The sequence below is a fragment of the Equus przewalskii genome, chromosome 13 (assembly GCF_037783145.1).
Source record: "Equus przewalskii isolate Varuska chromosome 13, EquPr2, whole genome shotgun sequence".
Taxonomy (NCBI): domain Eukaryota; kingdom Metazoa; phylum Chordata; class Mammalia; order Perissodactyla; family Equidae; genus Equus; species Equus przewalskii.
The window spans coordinates 92,083,457-92,098,690 of record NC_091843.1 but is presented as its reverse complement, the minus strand read 5'-3'; the positions used below and the strand labels follow the sequence as shown (position 1 = coordinate 92,098,690).

The window sequence follows — 15,234 nt, the reverse complement described above, 5'->3', positions numbered from 1 at the left end:
ACTCCTGGGTCAATTCATCTTCTACCCTCCAGGGGCATTGGGCACACTACTTAGCATACAATAGGTGTCAATTAGTGTATGCTAAAAAGAGAATGACTCTCCTAACTTTGCAGACCCATAAATGGAAATTGGAGAGTGTTGGGTGCAGTCTTCATTTGCGGCCTCATCCAATTCTTTTTTTCTGCATCTCCATAACAGCTGGGGAAGATTATGGGAAGAGACAATGACAGCTACCAACAGGCATTCATCCTGGTGGGCTTTTCTGATCGGCCTCGACTGGAGATAATTCTCTTTGCTTTTATCCTGGTCTTTTACATCCTGGCCCTGCTGGGCAACACTGCCATCATCCTCTTGTCGATCGTGGACACCAGGCTCCACACACCCATGTACTTCTTTCTAGGGAACCTGTCATTCTTGGACCTCTGCTTTACGACGAGCATTGTCCCCCAGCTGCTGTGGAACCTTTGGGGTCCAGAGAAGACCATCACCTACCATGGCTGTGTGGCCCAACTCTATATCTACATGGTGTTGGGCTCGACTGAGTGTGTTCTCCTGGCTGCCATGTCCTATGACCGCTATGTGGCCGTCTGCCGGCCCCTGCATTACACTGTGGTCATGCACCCACATCTCTGCCTGAAGTTGGTGGCTGTGGCTTGGTGTTGTGGCTTTCTAAACTCCTTTGTCATGTGTCCCCAGACAATGCAACTCTCTCGATGTGGGCGTCGCAGGGTGGACCACTTTTTGTGTGAGATGCCTGCTTTGATTGCCATGTCTTGTGAAGACACCATGCTGGTAGAAGCGTTTGCCTTTGCCCTGGGGGTCGCCCTTCTCCTGCTGCCCCTCTCCTTGATCCTTTTCTCCTATGGTGTGATTGCTGCCACTGTGCTGAGGATCAAGTCAGCAGCAGGGCGCAAGAAGGCTCTCAGCACCTGCTCTTCTCACCTGACGGTCGTCTCCCTCTTCTATGGAACCATCATCTACATGTACCTGCAGCCAGCCAACAGCTACTCCCAGGATCAGGGCAAGTTCCTCACCCTCTTCTATACCATCGGCGCCCCCAGTGCCAATCCCCTCATCTATACCCTGAGGAACAAGGATGTGAAGGGGGCAATGAAGAAGCTCGTGGGAGGGAGGAAGGGGCTGGGGAAGCCTGAGTGAGAGGAATGCTGGGGTGATAGATGGTACTCTGCAGACACTCCCGGAGACATGTCTATAACCATGGGGAGAGCTAATATTCAAAGACTGGAGTGAACGTAGATCGGCACAATGCTCTTGAGATTGACCCTGTCCTCTGCTCTCTGGATGTGAAGCGGCTTCCTTCTGCTTAAAGGTGTCTGCTTTAGGAGATCTCTACTGTACTTGCATTTCCTCCATCTTTGGGCTTTAGTCACAACTGCAGGGGCCCTATAGATCTAATTCAAAGCACACATTCTGCAGATTATGTCATGAAATGTCAAATAAAAATGAGACAGCATGAGTGGCCTCCTCTTGAAGCCCCTTTATTTATGACTGCAGTGGTTTTTCAGAGAGGGGCGAGTCACCATCAGTAAAATCAGTCCTGTCCCAGACATAGGTTGATTCTCCGTGACTGAGGAGTGTTCTTTGATTTGCTTTTTGAAAGGAAGGAAGAGTTTGTTAGAGTTGTCTGCACCTTTTCCTTGACTTTCTCTCATAGCCAAAGCATTTACAAGATAGTTGACTGGAGTTAGAGTCCAAATGAAACACATCAGAATAGAATGAATCACTTTGGTCTCCTTAGCAGGTTACTTTAATTAGCTATGTGTGTTCCTCTTTAAAGACAGCTGTGCTATATTCAGATTAATTACCACTCCCTCCAAAAAAAAAAAAAAAAAACTTTGATGGGCAAAGTGATTGGAATTGGAAGTTACTAAGAGCAGTCCTTCCAAAACTTGGTTTTGCATCAGAACTCTTGAGATAGGAATTTCCAAGAACTCTTTAGACTTCTTGCATCAAAAACTCCAGGTGTGGAGTCCAGGCATCTCTGTTTTTAAAAACTCCTCTAGGGGCTGGCTCCGTGGCCGAGTGGTTAAGTTTGCGCGCTCCGCTGCGGCGGCCCAGGGTTCGGATCCTGGGTGCGGACATGGCACCGCTCGTCAGGCCACGTTGAGGGGGCGTCCCACACCCCACAACTAGAAGGACCTGCAACTAAGATATACAACTATGTACGGGGGGTTTGGGAAGATAAAGCAGGAAAAAAAATTAAAAAAAAAAAAAGAAGAAGATTGGCAACAGTTGTTAGCTCAGGTGCCAATCTTTAAAAAAAATTTTTTAATAAAAACTCCTCTAGATATCACTGATGACAGATTTGGAAATAATTGTTTTAGAGACAATTTAAATCCAACTCTTTGCACCAACCAGGAATCTCCTAGAGCATTCTGAGTGTACAGCCACCTTTCTGGGCGTGAGCAGCACTGCGAACCAGGCAGGGAGACGTTATCACCCACATCTGGGTTTGGAATTGATTTGTCCTCTCTCTGGGTATCTCTCGGAGTCTAGCACTTTTCATGTGTATTATTGGGCTAAGAGTCTTCTTTTTGTGAGGTTGTAGTAGACGTTACATACAGTGAGATGTGTCAAGTGTGAGGCAAGTGGTCTCTCGACAACATTTGCCTTTCTTTCCATGATCCACAGCCACTGGCAATCTATTCCTTTTGAAATAGATTCAATTTTGTTATTTAGATCTTGTTTTAGTAAAAATCGTGTTTAGCATTTTCCCACTCAAATCTGCAAGGTGAAAAACTCCTTCTCCCAGATATGGGAACTTGCTTCTTCAATATGAGGTAAGTAGGGTCCCTCATGAACTCTCCGAGGACTCTGCTGCACACTTTAGCACCGCAGCATAAGTGTGGGGTGGGGTAGGGGGGCAGGTGAAGACCCGGGTCTGCGTGCTGATTCTACACTGTTAGTAGACAGCACAAGTTCAGCTATGGGGATTACGGGGGAGTGGGTCACAGACTACGACAGAGGCTAAATCTGTAATAACAAGATATCAACCTGGAAATGGGAAAATTATTTCAAAGTCAACTAGGTGCTTTGGAGATGTTAAGAATAAAGTGAAATTAATTTGTTTCTCTCATCTTCCTGTATTATGAAGATGATCACAAGACCACATAGGGAAGGTAGATATTTTTTACTCCATTTGCAAATGATGTGATGAAATGAAGGGAGGCTGAGGGGTTGCTCATTCTTACGAGGGAAGTGAACACCCAAGACAGAGCTCAGTGTCTGTCAGACGTTTCCCATTTCCCACTGAGTTTTCCATTTCATCAGCTGCCTCTTGTGAATTCAGGCTGTATGCAGTTAAAATGTGGACTATCTAGTAGCCCAATGTGGCCTTCCTATTTTATTAAAAAAAGACCATTTAAGTTTCCTTTTAAGCTCAAGAAATCACCCACAGACATCATCTGGGAAATAAAAGACTGAAGGAATTCTGTCTGTTGTTCCAAATGCCAGTCCTTTTCTCTATCCTGCTTCTCCTTGTTGCGTCTCTGTGATGTGACAATCACAGACAAAGCATCCACACACGTATAATAAGGGTATTTCCTGCTGATCTGGAGTAGAGTGCTGGCCAGAGAGGGGACGTCATTTCCCAAGTGGTTCTGCTCTTTCACTGAAAACCTCCTACAGCCATGCTATTTCCGCAATAAAATTTCCAATAGGCCAACATGATAAGTATTTATCAAACACACATATATCCTGGAAATTCTAAGGAAATCAAAGAAACTGACCTGGCCGGGGGTGGGGTGCCTGCCCATTCATACCTCCCTAAGTACGCCCATTTTTCCTAGCACTGACACTGCGACAGTGGACAAATTTTGCTCCAACAAAACCTCACCCTTGTATATACTTAATGGTGAACAGGAGTTTCAGGAGATGGAGTGAGGAGTCAACCAACCAGTCAATGAACCGGCCAGTGACCTCTGTACCAAGTCTCTTTTAGGGGTTTAGGAAACTGACTTGGAGATGCTCCCCAAAACTTCATCAGTTGAAAAGAAATTGGAATCAAGTACTTTATAATAAAATACAACAGAAAGTAAAGTGAGGAAGAGAAGACATGGAATAGTGATAAAAGATCTGGCCAGAGACTTGAGTTAGAACAGCTGGAAGTTATAGAATTCTGATGATCTGCAAAAATATTTGAAAGGAGCAAAAAAAAAATAATGGCAAATGGGAACAGATATTTCACCCTGGGAAATATGGCAGCACAGGCGGAGTAAGATTGACTGTAAATGGTCTTAAATCACGGCAACAAAGATTTCACGTGAAAAGAACGCTAGTAAGGTCAAATTTCCCCGGAGGACTGTTCACCTGGGACCGGCAGATGCAGCCCACTTTGAGGTTTGCACTGGAATGTGCGCGACCTAAGGGCTGAGCTCCTACCTTGCAGAATCCCTCTTTGGGCCTCCATGGTGCCCCCTGGTTGCGCAGGCTCAGAGACGCAGACTCACTTTAACCAACTTCGTCAGAGCCTGCATATTAGAGCAGGATGGCAATGTGCTAACTTCACGATGAGAGAAAACTGTCTTTCCATGGTACCATTCCTTCTTGCCAATGAACAGTAGATTTTACTCCTGTTGGGAAGCTACATGGGGAAGCAAACGATCAGAAAGTGGCTTGGTCAACGTGTAAAGCAAATAAAGGGAATTTGATTTAAAATGAAGATTTGATAGTATCAATCTCTGCTAATACACAATATCTAACTCTCAACTAGTGTTTACCATGTGCCAGGCACTCACAAACATTTTGCCTTATATAACCCACTTAGATCCTTAAAAGCACCCTGAGAAGAGAGGTAGGTGCAGAGAGGTCTGTAACTCCGCACAGGTCACACAGCTCATAAAATGCTGGAGTCAGGGACTGATCCCAGCGTATCTGGCTCCACAGTCCATGCCTGTGGCCCTTGGTACATCCTGCTTTACTCGCAGCTCTGAACAAAGGACAAATACAGTCCAAGTTTAGTACGAGGAACTCCCAGCTAGCAGCCTCTTACAGATGTGATGGGGCTTGAAAAATGAGCTGAGCTTAACCATCTGATTATTTTCTCACAAACTGAGAATTGAGAATGAGAGGAACTAAGACAGCAGCAAGTAAGACCTGAAGCAGACACATCATCATGCAGAAGAAGGCCAGGCAGAGATCAGAGAGGGGTTGTTTGGAGGGGACATGTGTAAGGTACTGTGGTCCTTGGGTAAAGGAGCCAGAGGGAGAGGCAAGGAGACTGCCAGTAGGGAGGGAGACAGGAGAAGGGCACCTGACGTGGGAAGGACCATGGGTCTTGCTGCGAGATCCTTTTCTCCTGGAGAGCCCAGGTGGTGCTCTGGTCTCTGCCTCAAATTCCCGTGGGATCACTCATCTGCTTTACAGCAACATCCACCTTCTTTCACATGAGGTGGCTTGAGTTGGTCTTTCCTGCTTTTACTTAAAAACAAATAAAGGTTCAAACATCTTTCCCTACTAAAGAGAGCTTGAATGGGCAGGATCAGTCTTCCACCACGATTCTCCTTTCAGTTTTTTGGTAGAGCAATCTTTTCTTTAGCTCTTCAAATCCTGTCAGTCAAGCCAAGAAAATATTTCTTTGGCAGCTGTCCCTCTATGATGAATTTTTTACCCCCTTTTCTTATTCATTCTTTCACAGTTTAACATTTGGAAGACAGTAACAGGTAGAATTTACTGAATATTGACTATGGCGCTCTGCTAAGACTTTACATATTTTATCTCAGTTAATCTTTACGAAAACTCTGAGAAGCAAACACTATTACTGTTCCCCAGATAAGAAAACTGAGTCTAAAAGGGTCATCATGAGAGTCTTAATTGGGGGCTGAATTCCTGTTTCCTGGATGTCGTCAATCTATTGTGAGTCAGACCCAGCGACTGAAGGCCAAGAGCCGGCGATGTGAGAACTGAAGCAGGTTAGTGAGGCAAAGGCGTGCCCATTGATAGATGCCCCCCGGCCCCCCAATTCTTAACTTCTCAGACTGAAATAACCAAACAGCCTTATCTCGTCTATCCATTCTGAAGTCATTCACTTAAGAAAACTTTGAGCCTGGGGAAACCAGGTGAGGCCGCCATGGTGCCCAGGAGGTTAAGGCCCGTCTCTGCAGGCTGAGGCCACACCACTCTCTCCTAGGGCAGGAGGCCAGGAGCAGAGTGTGAGAGACAAGAGAAGGTCGTGGACTCAGACCAGGGGGACAGTTGTGCTGTCCTCACTGTTCTCCCCTTGGCCTTGTCTTTCCCAGTCCATGTTCCCAGGCTGGACATAGATTTTTCCCTTCACAACTCCTTTCCTGATAATGCAAACCCTTATTAGTCTTGTTCTTAAAACTTGTGAATAGGAATATGAGAACTGGTCTCCAAAATTTAATGTTTTTTTTAAGATTGGCCCTGAGCTAACATCTGTTGTCAATCTCTTTTTTTCTTTTTCTTCTCCCCAAAGCCCCCCAGTACATAGTTGTATATTCTGGTTGTGAGTGCCTCTGGTTGTGCTATGTGGGATGCCACCTCAGCACGGCTTGATGAGCTGTGCCATGTCTGTGCCCAGGATCCGAACCGGCGAAACCCTGGACTGCCAAAGTGGAGTGCACAAACTTAACCACTCAGCCATAGGGCTAGCCCCACCAAAACTTCATTTTTAATAACAAATCTTAGTTGCTGTTTCTAATGCAGGCATGCAACCAACTTGGGATTCCATTACCAATTTGAGGCCAGTCTATACTTTGACAAATTGAAAATCCCTGGAACGTTTATGATAAGCTTTTCAACACTGACAAAACTGGTCTTTCTTCTCGCATCAAAGATATTTAATTCACGCCTGCTTGCTTGTACCATATTTTCAATATGGTAGGTTCAATATTGAACCCAATAGTCCTCCTACAATTGTGGGACCTTTCATAAGAAAGCATGAATATTTTACACCCCTGTGTATAATCTTCTACTCTCTTGATGTGAATTTGCTTTGGGAGGGTGGAGAAAACAGAATTCCAAATGCCCATTGCAGTCATTATGTTCCTTTTTTCTCACTCAATGAGCAGGTATTTACTTACTACTTCCCGCGTGCCACACGTGAGGCTACGACAGTGGGGACACAAGTGTGAAACACAAAGAAAAGTGCCACCTGACATTGACACTTTGCTGTAGGATGAAGTGGGCACCCTGCACTTGACCCCTGAGGCTCAGTTTCCTGCAGCAGGTGATGGCCGCTGTGAGTCTTGAAAGGCGAACTAGTTATGAAGTAAAAGAACTGAGATAAGGTGCTGCAAGTAAACGCAGAAGCTTGTGCTGAGGCAGGGAGACGAGGGGAAGCATTTGGAACTCAGCGGGGGGTGTGCTTGGATGTCCTAAGGGAGTGGTGGTGGGTAAATAGGGAGCTGTGGGCAGGAGCCAGGCCTTGAAGCATCCTCCCCAAGACTGAGCTTGGATTGTATTTTGTCCATCATGGAGAGGAAATGAAGGTATTTAGGAAAAAGAACGAAATCAATGGGGTGATTTTAGGCAGATGATTTGCTGCAATTTAAAGTATGTCTTAAACTTGGAAGCAACCCAAGTGCCCATCAATGGCTGAACGGATAAAGATGTTTTATATATATACAATGGAATGCTACTCAGACATAAGAAAGACAAAATCTTGCCATTTGCAACAACATGGATGGCCCTTGACAGTATAAGCAAAATAAGTCAGATAGAGAAGGACAGATACTATATGATTTCACTCATGTGTGGAAGATAAACACATAGACACAGAGAATAGATTGGTGGTTACCAGAGGAGAGAGGGGTGGGGGGAGGGCAAAAGGGGTAAAGGGCACATATGTGTGGTGATGGATAAAAACTAGACTATTGGTGATGAACATGATGTATACAGAAGCTGAAATATAATAATGTACACCTGAAATTCACACGATGATATAAGTCAACATGACCTCAATAAAACAATCTTTAAGAATAAAAATAAAAAATAAAGAATGTTTTAGGAAAGAGAAGAAAAAGCATTTTGATAATCCAAGTGAGAAGTTAGGAGAATTTAATGAAGGGAATGAGGTGTGGATGCCGCTGAGGAGCTGGACCGGGGGATGTCAGAGGCAGAGAATTCTCAGGATTTGGGATTTGACGGGAAGTGAGAAACCAGTAACAGAGAGTAATCTAGACTTACTCCCTGGTGCCTGGTTTACTTTTCTGGATGTAGAGGGAGCATGTTGGCCCTGATGGCTGAAGAGTTCCATTTTAATTACATGAAATGGCAATTAGCATAGTTTTCTCCCAAAGCAGGAGGAAGGATCTCAAGAATCATTATTTTAAGACTAAGGGAACAAATCCCGTGAAAATAAGGATCTCAGATTCAGCATGCCCTCTGAGCCAGGAGCCCCCAGCGCAGAAGGACTCATTAAGCCTTTGCTGAAGACGCCAGGCTGTAATTGGGTCATTAAAAAGTTTGGTGTGCTGATGTCTGGGTTGGGCCCCTGAGGTGACAATGTCTTTCGAGGTTTCTTTGTCATCTCTACCGGAATGAGCTCCAAGGCCTGGGTGGAGATGCTGACAGCCCCAGGGAGAGATGTGTACGAGTCAGTGTGTTGGAAGTCCCATTGCCCTGTGCAGACATGGGGACAGTGTTCTCCCTTGGGTCCTGCCTCATCTGTCTGACTTAATTCTGTCTCAGAGCAGAACACCCATAAGCGGGTCAAAAGTCCCACAGCTGATGAATTGTCAGTAAACTATCCTGTTTAAACTGAGTTTTAAAAAATTACTCAGGTTGCTTGAGTTGATCATGCCACTCCTTTATTTTGTCACTGGAGTTATAATTACCCATAACAGTTGAAGCACTGTTTGCCCGGCCCACTCAGCCAAAGGAAATAGGAGGATTAAGATGGTTTACGTTAACAAACGTTTCTCTGAAATATCCAGTCATGAATCTTCTAGGCCATTATTCCTGCTTTCTATATTCTAATGATCTTTGAAACACTATATTCCAGACAGAAGAATGAATCTAGAACTTGAGTAACTTTCCACCAGACAGCTTTTCAAATAATAGGAAAAGAGTCCCTAGGTATTTAAGAAAATCCTTTCTTCAGATTGTTTTAAACTGTACTTTTTAGTTTGTCATAAGGTAAAACTGTAAATTCTCTGGTGAACAGTTCTATGAATTTTCTCTGTGTACAGATTTAGGCAACTGTCCTCAAGATGAGGGTGTGGGACAGCTACGTGACCCTCCAAAACGCCTCGTCTCATCCCGTTATTGACACATCTCCCCTCCTCTGCTCCCTGGCAACCGCTACCTGTCAGCATCCCCATGTTTTTGTCCTTTTGAGTTTGGAACATCCACCAATGAAACCGTGAGGCACCGTGTTGGTAAGACGGCCTCCTTTCAGTGAGCAGGAGGCCTTGGAGAGTCCCCCAGATCGCTGGGTCAGGAGCGCATTCCTGTGTTTGCTGAGCAGAATCCAGTGGGGGTGACATGGGTTTGCTTATCCATCCACGGCTGAGGGTGTTTGGCTATTTCCAGGGTCGGGCAGTTGTACATAGAGCTGCTCTAAACATTGGGTACAGGTTTCCAGGGGAACCTAAGATTTCATCTCCCTGGGTTAACACTCAGACGTGGGACTCAGGGTCACAGAGTAAGTGTTTGTTTATAAGAAAACGCAAGACCGTCTACCAGAGCGGTGGGCCACTCTGCATGCCCACGAGCACTGAGAGGTCCCGTTGCTTGGCAGCTTCATCAGCACTTGATAATGTGGCTATTTCATTGTAGTTACGCTAATAGGTGAGCAATAGCCTTTTGCCATGGTTTTAATTTTCCTAATGTCTAATCATGGTGAACATCCTTTCACATCCTTATTTTTCACCAATCTGTCCTTTCCATTAAAATCTCTTGCTTAAGTTTTGCCCATTTTTAAATTGGATTATTTGTTTTCTTCCCGAAGAGTTTTGAGTGTTCCTTAACAATTATGGAAAGAAGTCACTTGATGGATATATGATTTGCAAATATTTTATCCCAGCATCTAACTTGGCTTTTCATCCTTTTAGCAGTATCTTTCTGAAAGCAAAAGTTTTAATTTGTATCAAACCTAATTTGTTAATTTTCCTCTTATGCATTTGACTTTTGATGTCATGGTTAAGTACTCTGCCTAACTCCAGGCCAAAAAGATGTTCCCTTTTGTTTTCTACTAAACAATTTATGATTTTACATTTGCATCTGTAATCTGCACTGAATTTTTGTAGAAGATGTGAAGTTTAGTTGGATGATCATAATTTTTGCATATGGATGTCTAATTCCAAGGATTTGTTGAAAATGCTTGTTGAATTGCTTTTGTGCCTTTGTCAAAAATCGAGCGGCTACACTTCTTTGGTTCCATTTCTGACTCCTGTTCTGTTCCTTTCTAATACCATGTCATCCTGTCATTTTAGCTTGATGGCAAATCTTAAAATCAGGGACTGTGATTCCTTCAACTTTAATCCTGCTTTTAAACTTTGCTCTAAATTTTTTTTTCATCTCATATAAATCAGAATTAACTTGTCTGTATCACCAAAAATGTGGCTGAGAGTTTTACTGGATTTGCATTAAATCAATGATTGTATTTGGTTTGAATCAGCATCTTTCCCATGTTGAGTCTTCAAATTCACACAAATATATGTGCATTATTTTGTGAATGTACTTACTGCTATTGATTTATATAGTTCAAAATTGTTATGACGGTAAATTTATATGTTATGTGTATTTTACCACAATAGAAATAAACTCAGTCTATCAAGGAAAATGTTAGGTCATCACTGTGGTGTATGCCAATAATAAAATGATTGGTTTTCAAAAAAGCTTATAACAGCATGTACCAAAATTATTGTAATAGGCAAGTATTTTCAGACTCTCTCCTCCATCACATGATAAATCTTTGCATAGAGAGACCTGATTCTTAACTTCTGTAAACAATATTTGATTACACAAAAATCTAAAATAATGTTTCATTTATAAGAAGAATCAATTCTGTGTGTACAGAAACAATGAAATCGTAATTATACATTAGGGAAAAAAATCCCAAAAGCTTCTTTCCCTCCAGTTTCAGTCTCCTGATCCATCATCACCCTCAGGGTCCCTCCTGAAGGCTCCAGGGGATAAGATGAATGTCTTGGGGCTGTAAGGGTTGTATGACACACTGGTCCTCTGAGGTCGGCATATATTCTTATTCTGGAAACACTGTGAGCTGGCCTCACTCCTTCTGCTAAGAGTTTTCTTAGGAAAAAGCAAGTGCTGCTTCCTAATTTAAACCTCCTGCTTTTAAACTTGAGAATGTGTCCTTCAGACACACGTTTGAACAGAATCTAGTAGGTGGGCACCTATAACTTGGTGATCTCCAACAGTTTTAGGAATTCCTGAATCCCACCGCTACTCTCCTACTTTTTAATGCCACATGCACTGCATTCATGGATTGCATCAATCCCTGAAATAAAATGGTGCCCGACATACACCATTTCCCCTGCAGACAGGGAGATGCTGCTGCTAGCTCGTCATCAGTAAGTGACATTCTTGATTGTTTGTTTTTCGTGGTATTTAAGATGAACTGGGATGCCACTGTTTCTGGTAATTCCAGTTCAGGTTGATGAGCACTGATCCATTTCAATAATCTGATTTACTTTTCTTGGGGTCTTTGGTGTTTCAGCAGGTTGCCTGCATTCAGGGGTAGAGTTTGTGACTGCATAACTGATTCATGAAATTTGGACTCAAGACATTTCCACAACTGTCACTAGGCTCTCTTTCTCTGTCATAATGTCCCAGGACTAGAGATGGGGTCACATCTTCAAGAAGGATTTTCATTATGACAGATTTGGTGAATCTCTGTGAATGAGCAAACCTCCTCCTTTACTGAGAATGTTATTTTGTTCTAAGAATCTGGTTGTCTTGAGTGTAGCTACAGTACATTTCCTGAGTATCTCTGGGACTTCGGGTAAACCACTGACCATTTCTAGAAAGAGATCAGATTACCACAAAGGGCTGATTTCCTCAAGAACTCAAGAATTCTACTAAAGTACCACCTCATGTCTGAACTGATGGTCCCTATCTCTTGGTGACGTTCAAGTGTTTTCCTCATGTGTGAGTAACACAGTTCCCATCTCTCTACAGAGGGGACACATGCACCCACAGGCGACAATGCAGCTTCCGGTCAGCCTTTCCCTTTTCTACGTTCTCATCAGCTCATCTGAGGTGACCCTTAGTGTGGGGCAGTCACTTTAGTGTGCCATGACTCAGTTGCACGGTACCATCCCCATTCACTTCTCTCCCACAACCACATTCTGAACCACCTGTGTTCTGCCATCTCTCGATGCTCCCCAATTTGGATACCCAGCATCCATCCCCTGTGCTTTCTCAGAGCATCAGTGCCTTCGTGGTCTGCCACATGCAAATCAGACGACTGTCTCAGCGTTCTGGCTCAGTAAAGCCAATACCAATACCACCTCTGTGCATGAATTTTGTCAAATGTCTGATGCTCTTGGAGCCCCATTCCTACATATGCATAATGGAAACTCTACATGTATTTTAAAACACTGCGAATGTACATGTATTCAAGTTTGTTTTGTCTGATGAACTTCCAGCTGTAGAAACGGGTAAGTTTCACTCCCTGGGATTTTAAAAGGGTTCACAGTTGACTTTATAGCTGCTCTGCTCCTCACCCCTGCATAGACTCTGATTATAATGAATCTATCCTTCCTTTTAAAAGACAGAGAAGAAAAAAATTAATGTTTTTCACAGAAAGGCTCCAGAACTTTTCAGGAACGTCTGAAGCAGACTGAGATTGTGCATTTTCCTCTACGGGAGCTTCTGGCTTCACTCCCGGTCCTGCTGGGTCACAGTTGCTTTCTTCCACCTGTACAGGAGAAGGGGATAGTCTGGTCACCTATGCAGGACTCTGACGGTTCCGAGAGTTCTTTCCTGATGACACACTGCGAGATTGCCCTGCGTGTCCCTCAGAAAGGCCTTCATATTACTCTAGTCCTCACTCCCCCGGGACCACATAACACTATACAAATTTCAGGTGTAATCATTATATTTCCATTCCTCTGTAGATAAATCATGCTCACCACCCAAAGACTAATTACAATCCATCACCACACACATGCGCCTAATCATGCCTTTCACCTCCCCCCTCCCCGCTTCCCCTCTGGGAAGCACCAGTCCAATCTCTGTCTCTATCACAAACTATTCTAATGATCTGTTTCACAATGTGCTCGTTCAATGATATCGATGAAGGACTTTCTGTGTATCCAGCACTGGGCAGGGTGCTGGGGACCAGAGGTGGACAAAGTAGACTGAAGGCCATAGCTCCATGGAACTTCTACTCCAGTGGGTGAGACAGGAAACAGACACGATAAATTAGAACAGCACGTGTGTTCTTTGGAGATAAATTCTATGAATAACTGTAAAGCAGGGAAAGGGGAGGAGGGAGCTGGAGGGATCTCAAGATTACATGACACCGTGAGGGACGGCTCGCTGAAGGTAGCTTTTAAAAACACCCTGAAGGAGGAGGGAAAGTGAGTGTGTGCATGTCTTGGGGGAAAGCCCTGCAAGCCTTGTTCCAGGACATGGGGGTGTGGAGCTGTGGAGCAAGATGGTCACATCATGTCTAATGTGACCTGGTTGCTGTGTTGAGAACACCGTGAAGGGACGTAACAGGGACGCGGGGAGACGAGTTAGGATATTAGCTCAATAATTCAGGTGATAGATGATGGCGCCATGGGCCAGGGGGAGGAGCAGAGCTGGTGAGCAGTGATGTGATCTGGACGTATGTAATGAGAAAGCAACAATTTGTGATGACCGTGGGATCTGAGAGAAAGAGGAATACCAAGGTGGAGTTCATGTGGCCATTGACAGAGAGGAGAAGAAGCACAATCTCAATGCTGTGCAGTGTTTCATCACATGAAGCGCCATCCTCTACCCTACAAATCCTCAGCACTAAACACTTAGGTTGACTGCAGATGTTGCTCCCAAAGTAATAGTTCAGTAAAAGTCAATGCCAGAGATTTTGCATGAATGTCTATTTCCCAGGCTACACATGCTCCCTGCCCTTTAGCACACAGTACACATTGGCCTTCAGGAGGTGACGCAACATCATCCGTGGAGCAGCTGGGAGGATGCATTCGAGAACACTGGGGATAAATTCATGTGGAAAATGTGCTAACTGATATAATCTCTTCATGCCTCATATTCTGTGCCCCCCACTCACCCGCAGGTGGCCTTTTTGTCCCACCCCCAGCTGCATATGGTCATGGAAATAGCCAATGCAAGTTCTCCAGAAGTCTTCATACTCCTGGGCTTCTCTTCACGACCCTCGCTAGAAACTATCCTCTTCGTCCTTGTCTTGGGGTTTTATGTGGTGTCTCTCTTGGGCAATGGCACCATCATTCTGGTCTCCTGTGTGGATGTGCACCTCCACACTCCGATGTACTTCTTTCTTGCCAATCTCTCCTTCCTGGACATTGGCTTCACCACAAGCATCATCCCACAACTCCTGGTCAACCTCTGGGGACCACAGAAAACCATAAGCTATGGAGGGTGTATGGTCCAGTTCTATATCTCACACTGGCTGGGAGCTACTGAGTGTGTCCTCCTGGCAGTTATGTCCTATGACCGCTATGCTGCCATCTGCAGGCCACTCCACTATACTGTCACCATGCATCCAAGGCTTTGCCTCAGCTTGGCCTTCATCTCGTGTCTCGGGGGTCTGATCAACAGCATGGTGGGCTCTACACTCACCATGCTCCTGCCGCTGTGTGGGAACAATCGCATGGACCACTTTCTCTGTGAGATGCCCCTCATTATGCAACTGGCTTGTGTGGACACCAGCCTTAATGAGGTGGAGATGTACGTGGCCAGCTTTATCTTTGTTGTCTTGCCTCTGGGTCTCATCCTGGTCTCATACGGCCATATTACCCGTGCTGTGTTGAAGATCAGGTCAGCAGAAGGGCGGAGAAAGGCCTTCAACACCTGCTCTTCCCACGTGGCAGTCGTGGCTCTGTTTTACGGGAGCATCATCTTCATGTACCTCCAGCCGGCCAAGAGCAACTCTCACGAACGGGGCAAGTTCCTGGCCCTCTTCTACACTGTGGTCACCCCGATGCTGAACCCCCTGATTTACACGCTGAGGAACAGGGACGTGAAGAAGGCACTCAGGCGCCTTGTGTTAGAGAAGAGCTGTGGCTTTGCGGGGACACGGGGGCACATTTAGAGACCGTAGTC

The 15,234-nt window shown here is 44.7% G+C and overlaps 2 protein-coding genes across 2 annotated transcripts; both read left to right on the top strand.

Annotated features, from left to right (window-relative positions):
- Window positions 1–210: 210 nt before the first annotated feature.
- LOC103565127 (putative olfactory receptor 2W6) lies at window positions 211–1,158 on the top strand. The gene has a single exon (XM_008541101.2). It carries the CDS (start codon window positions 211–213, stop codon window positions 1,156–1,158), a length of 948 nt encoding a protein of 315 aa, XP_008539323.1.
- A 13,099-nt stretch (window positions 1,159–14,257) lies between these two features.
- Window positions 14,258–15,223, top strand: LOC139075221 (olfactory receptor 2C3-like). Its single transcript, XM_070570010.1, has one exon. The coding sequence runs from the start codon at window positions 14,258–14,260 to the stop codon at window positions 15,221–15,223; it is 966 nt and encodes a 321-aa protein (XP_070426111.1).
- The last annotated feature ends 11 nt before the right edge of the window (window positions 15,224–15,234 follow it).

Coding starts and splice junctions, on each gene's coding strand:
- LOC103565127 (XM_008541101.2), top strand. CDS start 211: ATGGGAAGAGACAATGACAGCTACCAACAGGCATTCATCCTGGTGGGC.
- LOC139075221 (XM_070570010.1), top strand. CDS start 14,258: ATGGTCATGGAAATAGCCAATGCAAGTTCTCCAGAAGTCTTCATACTC.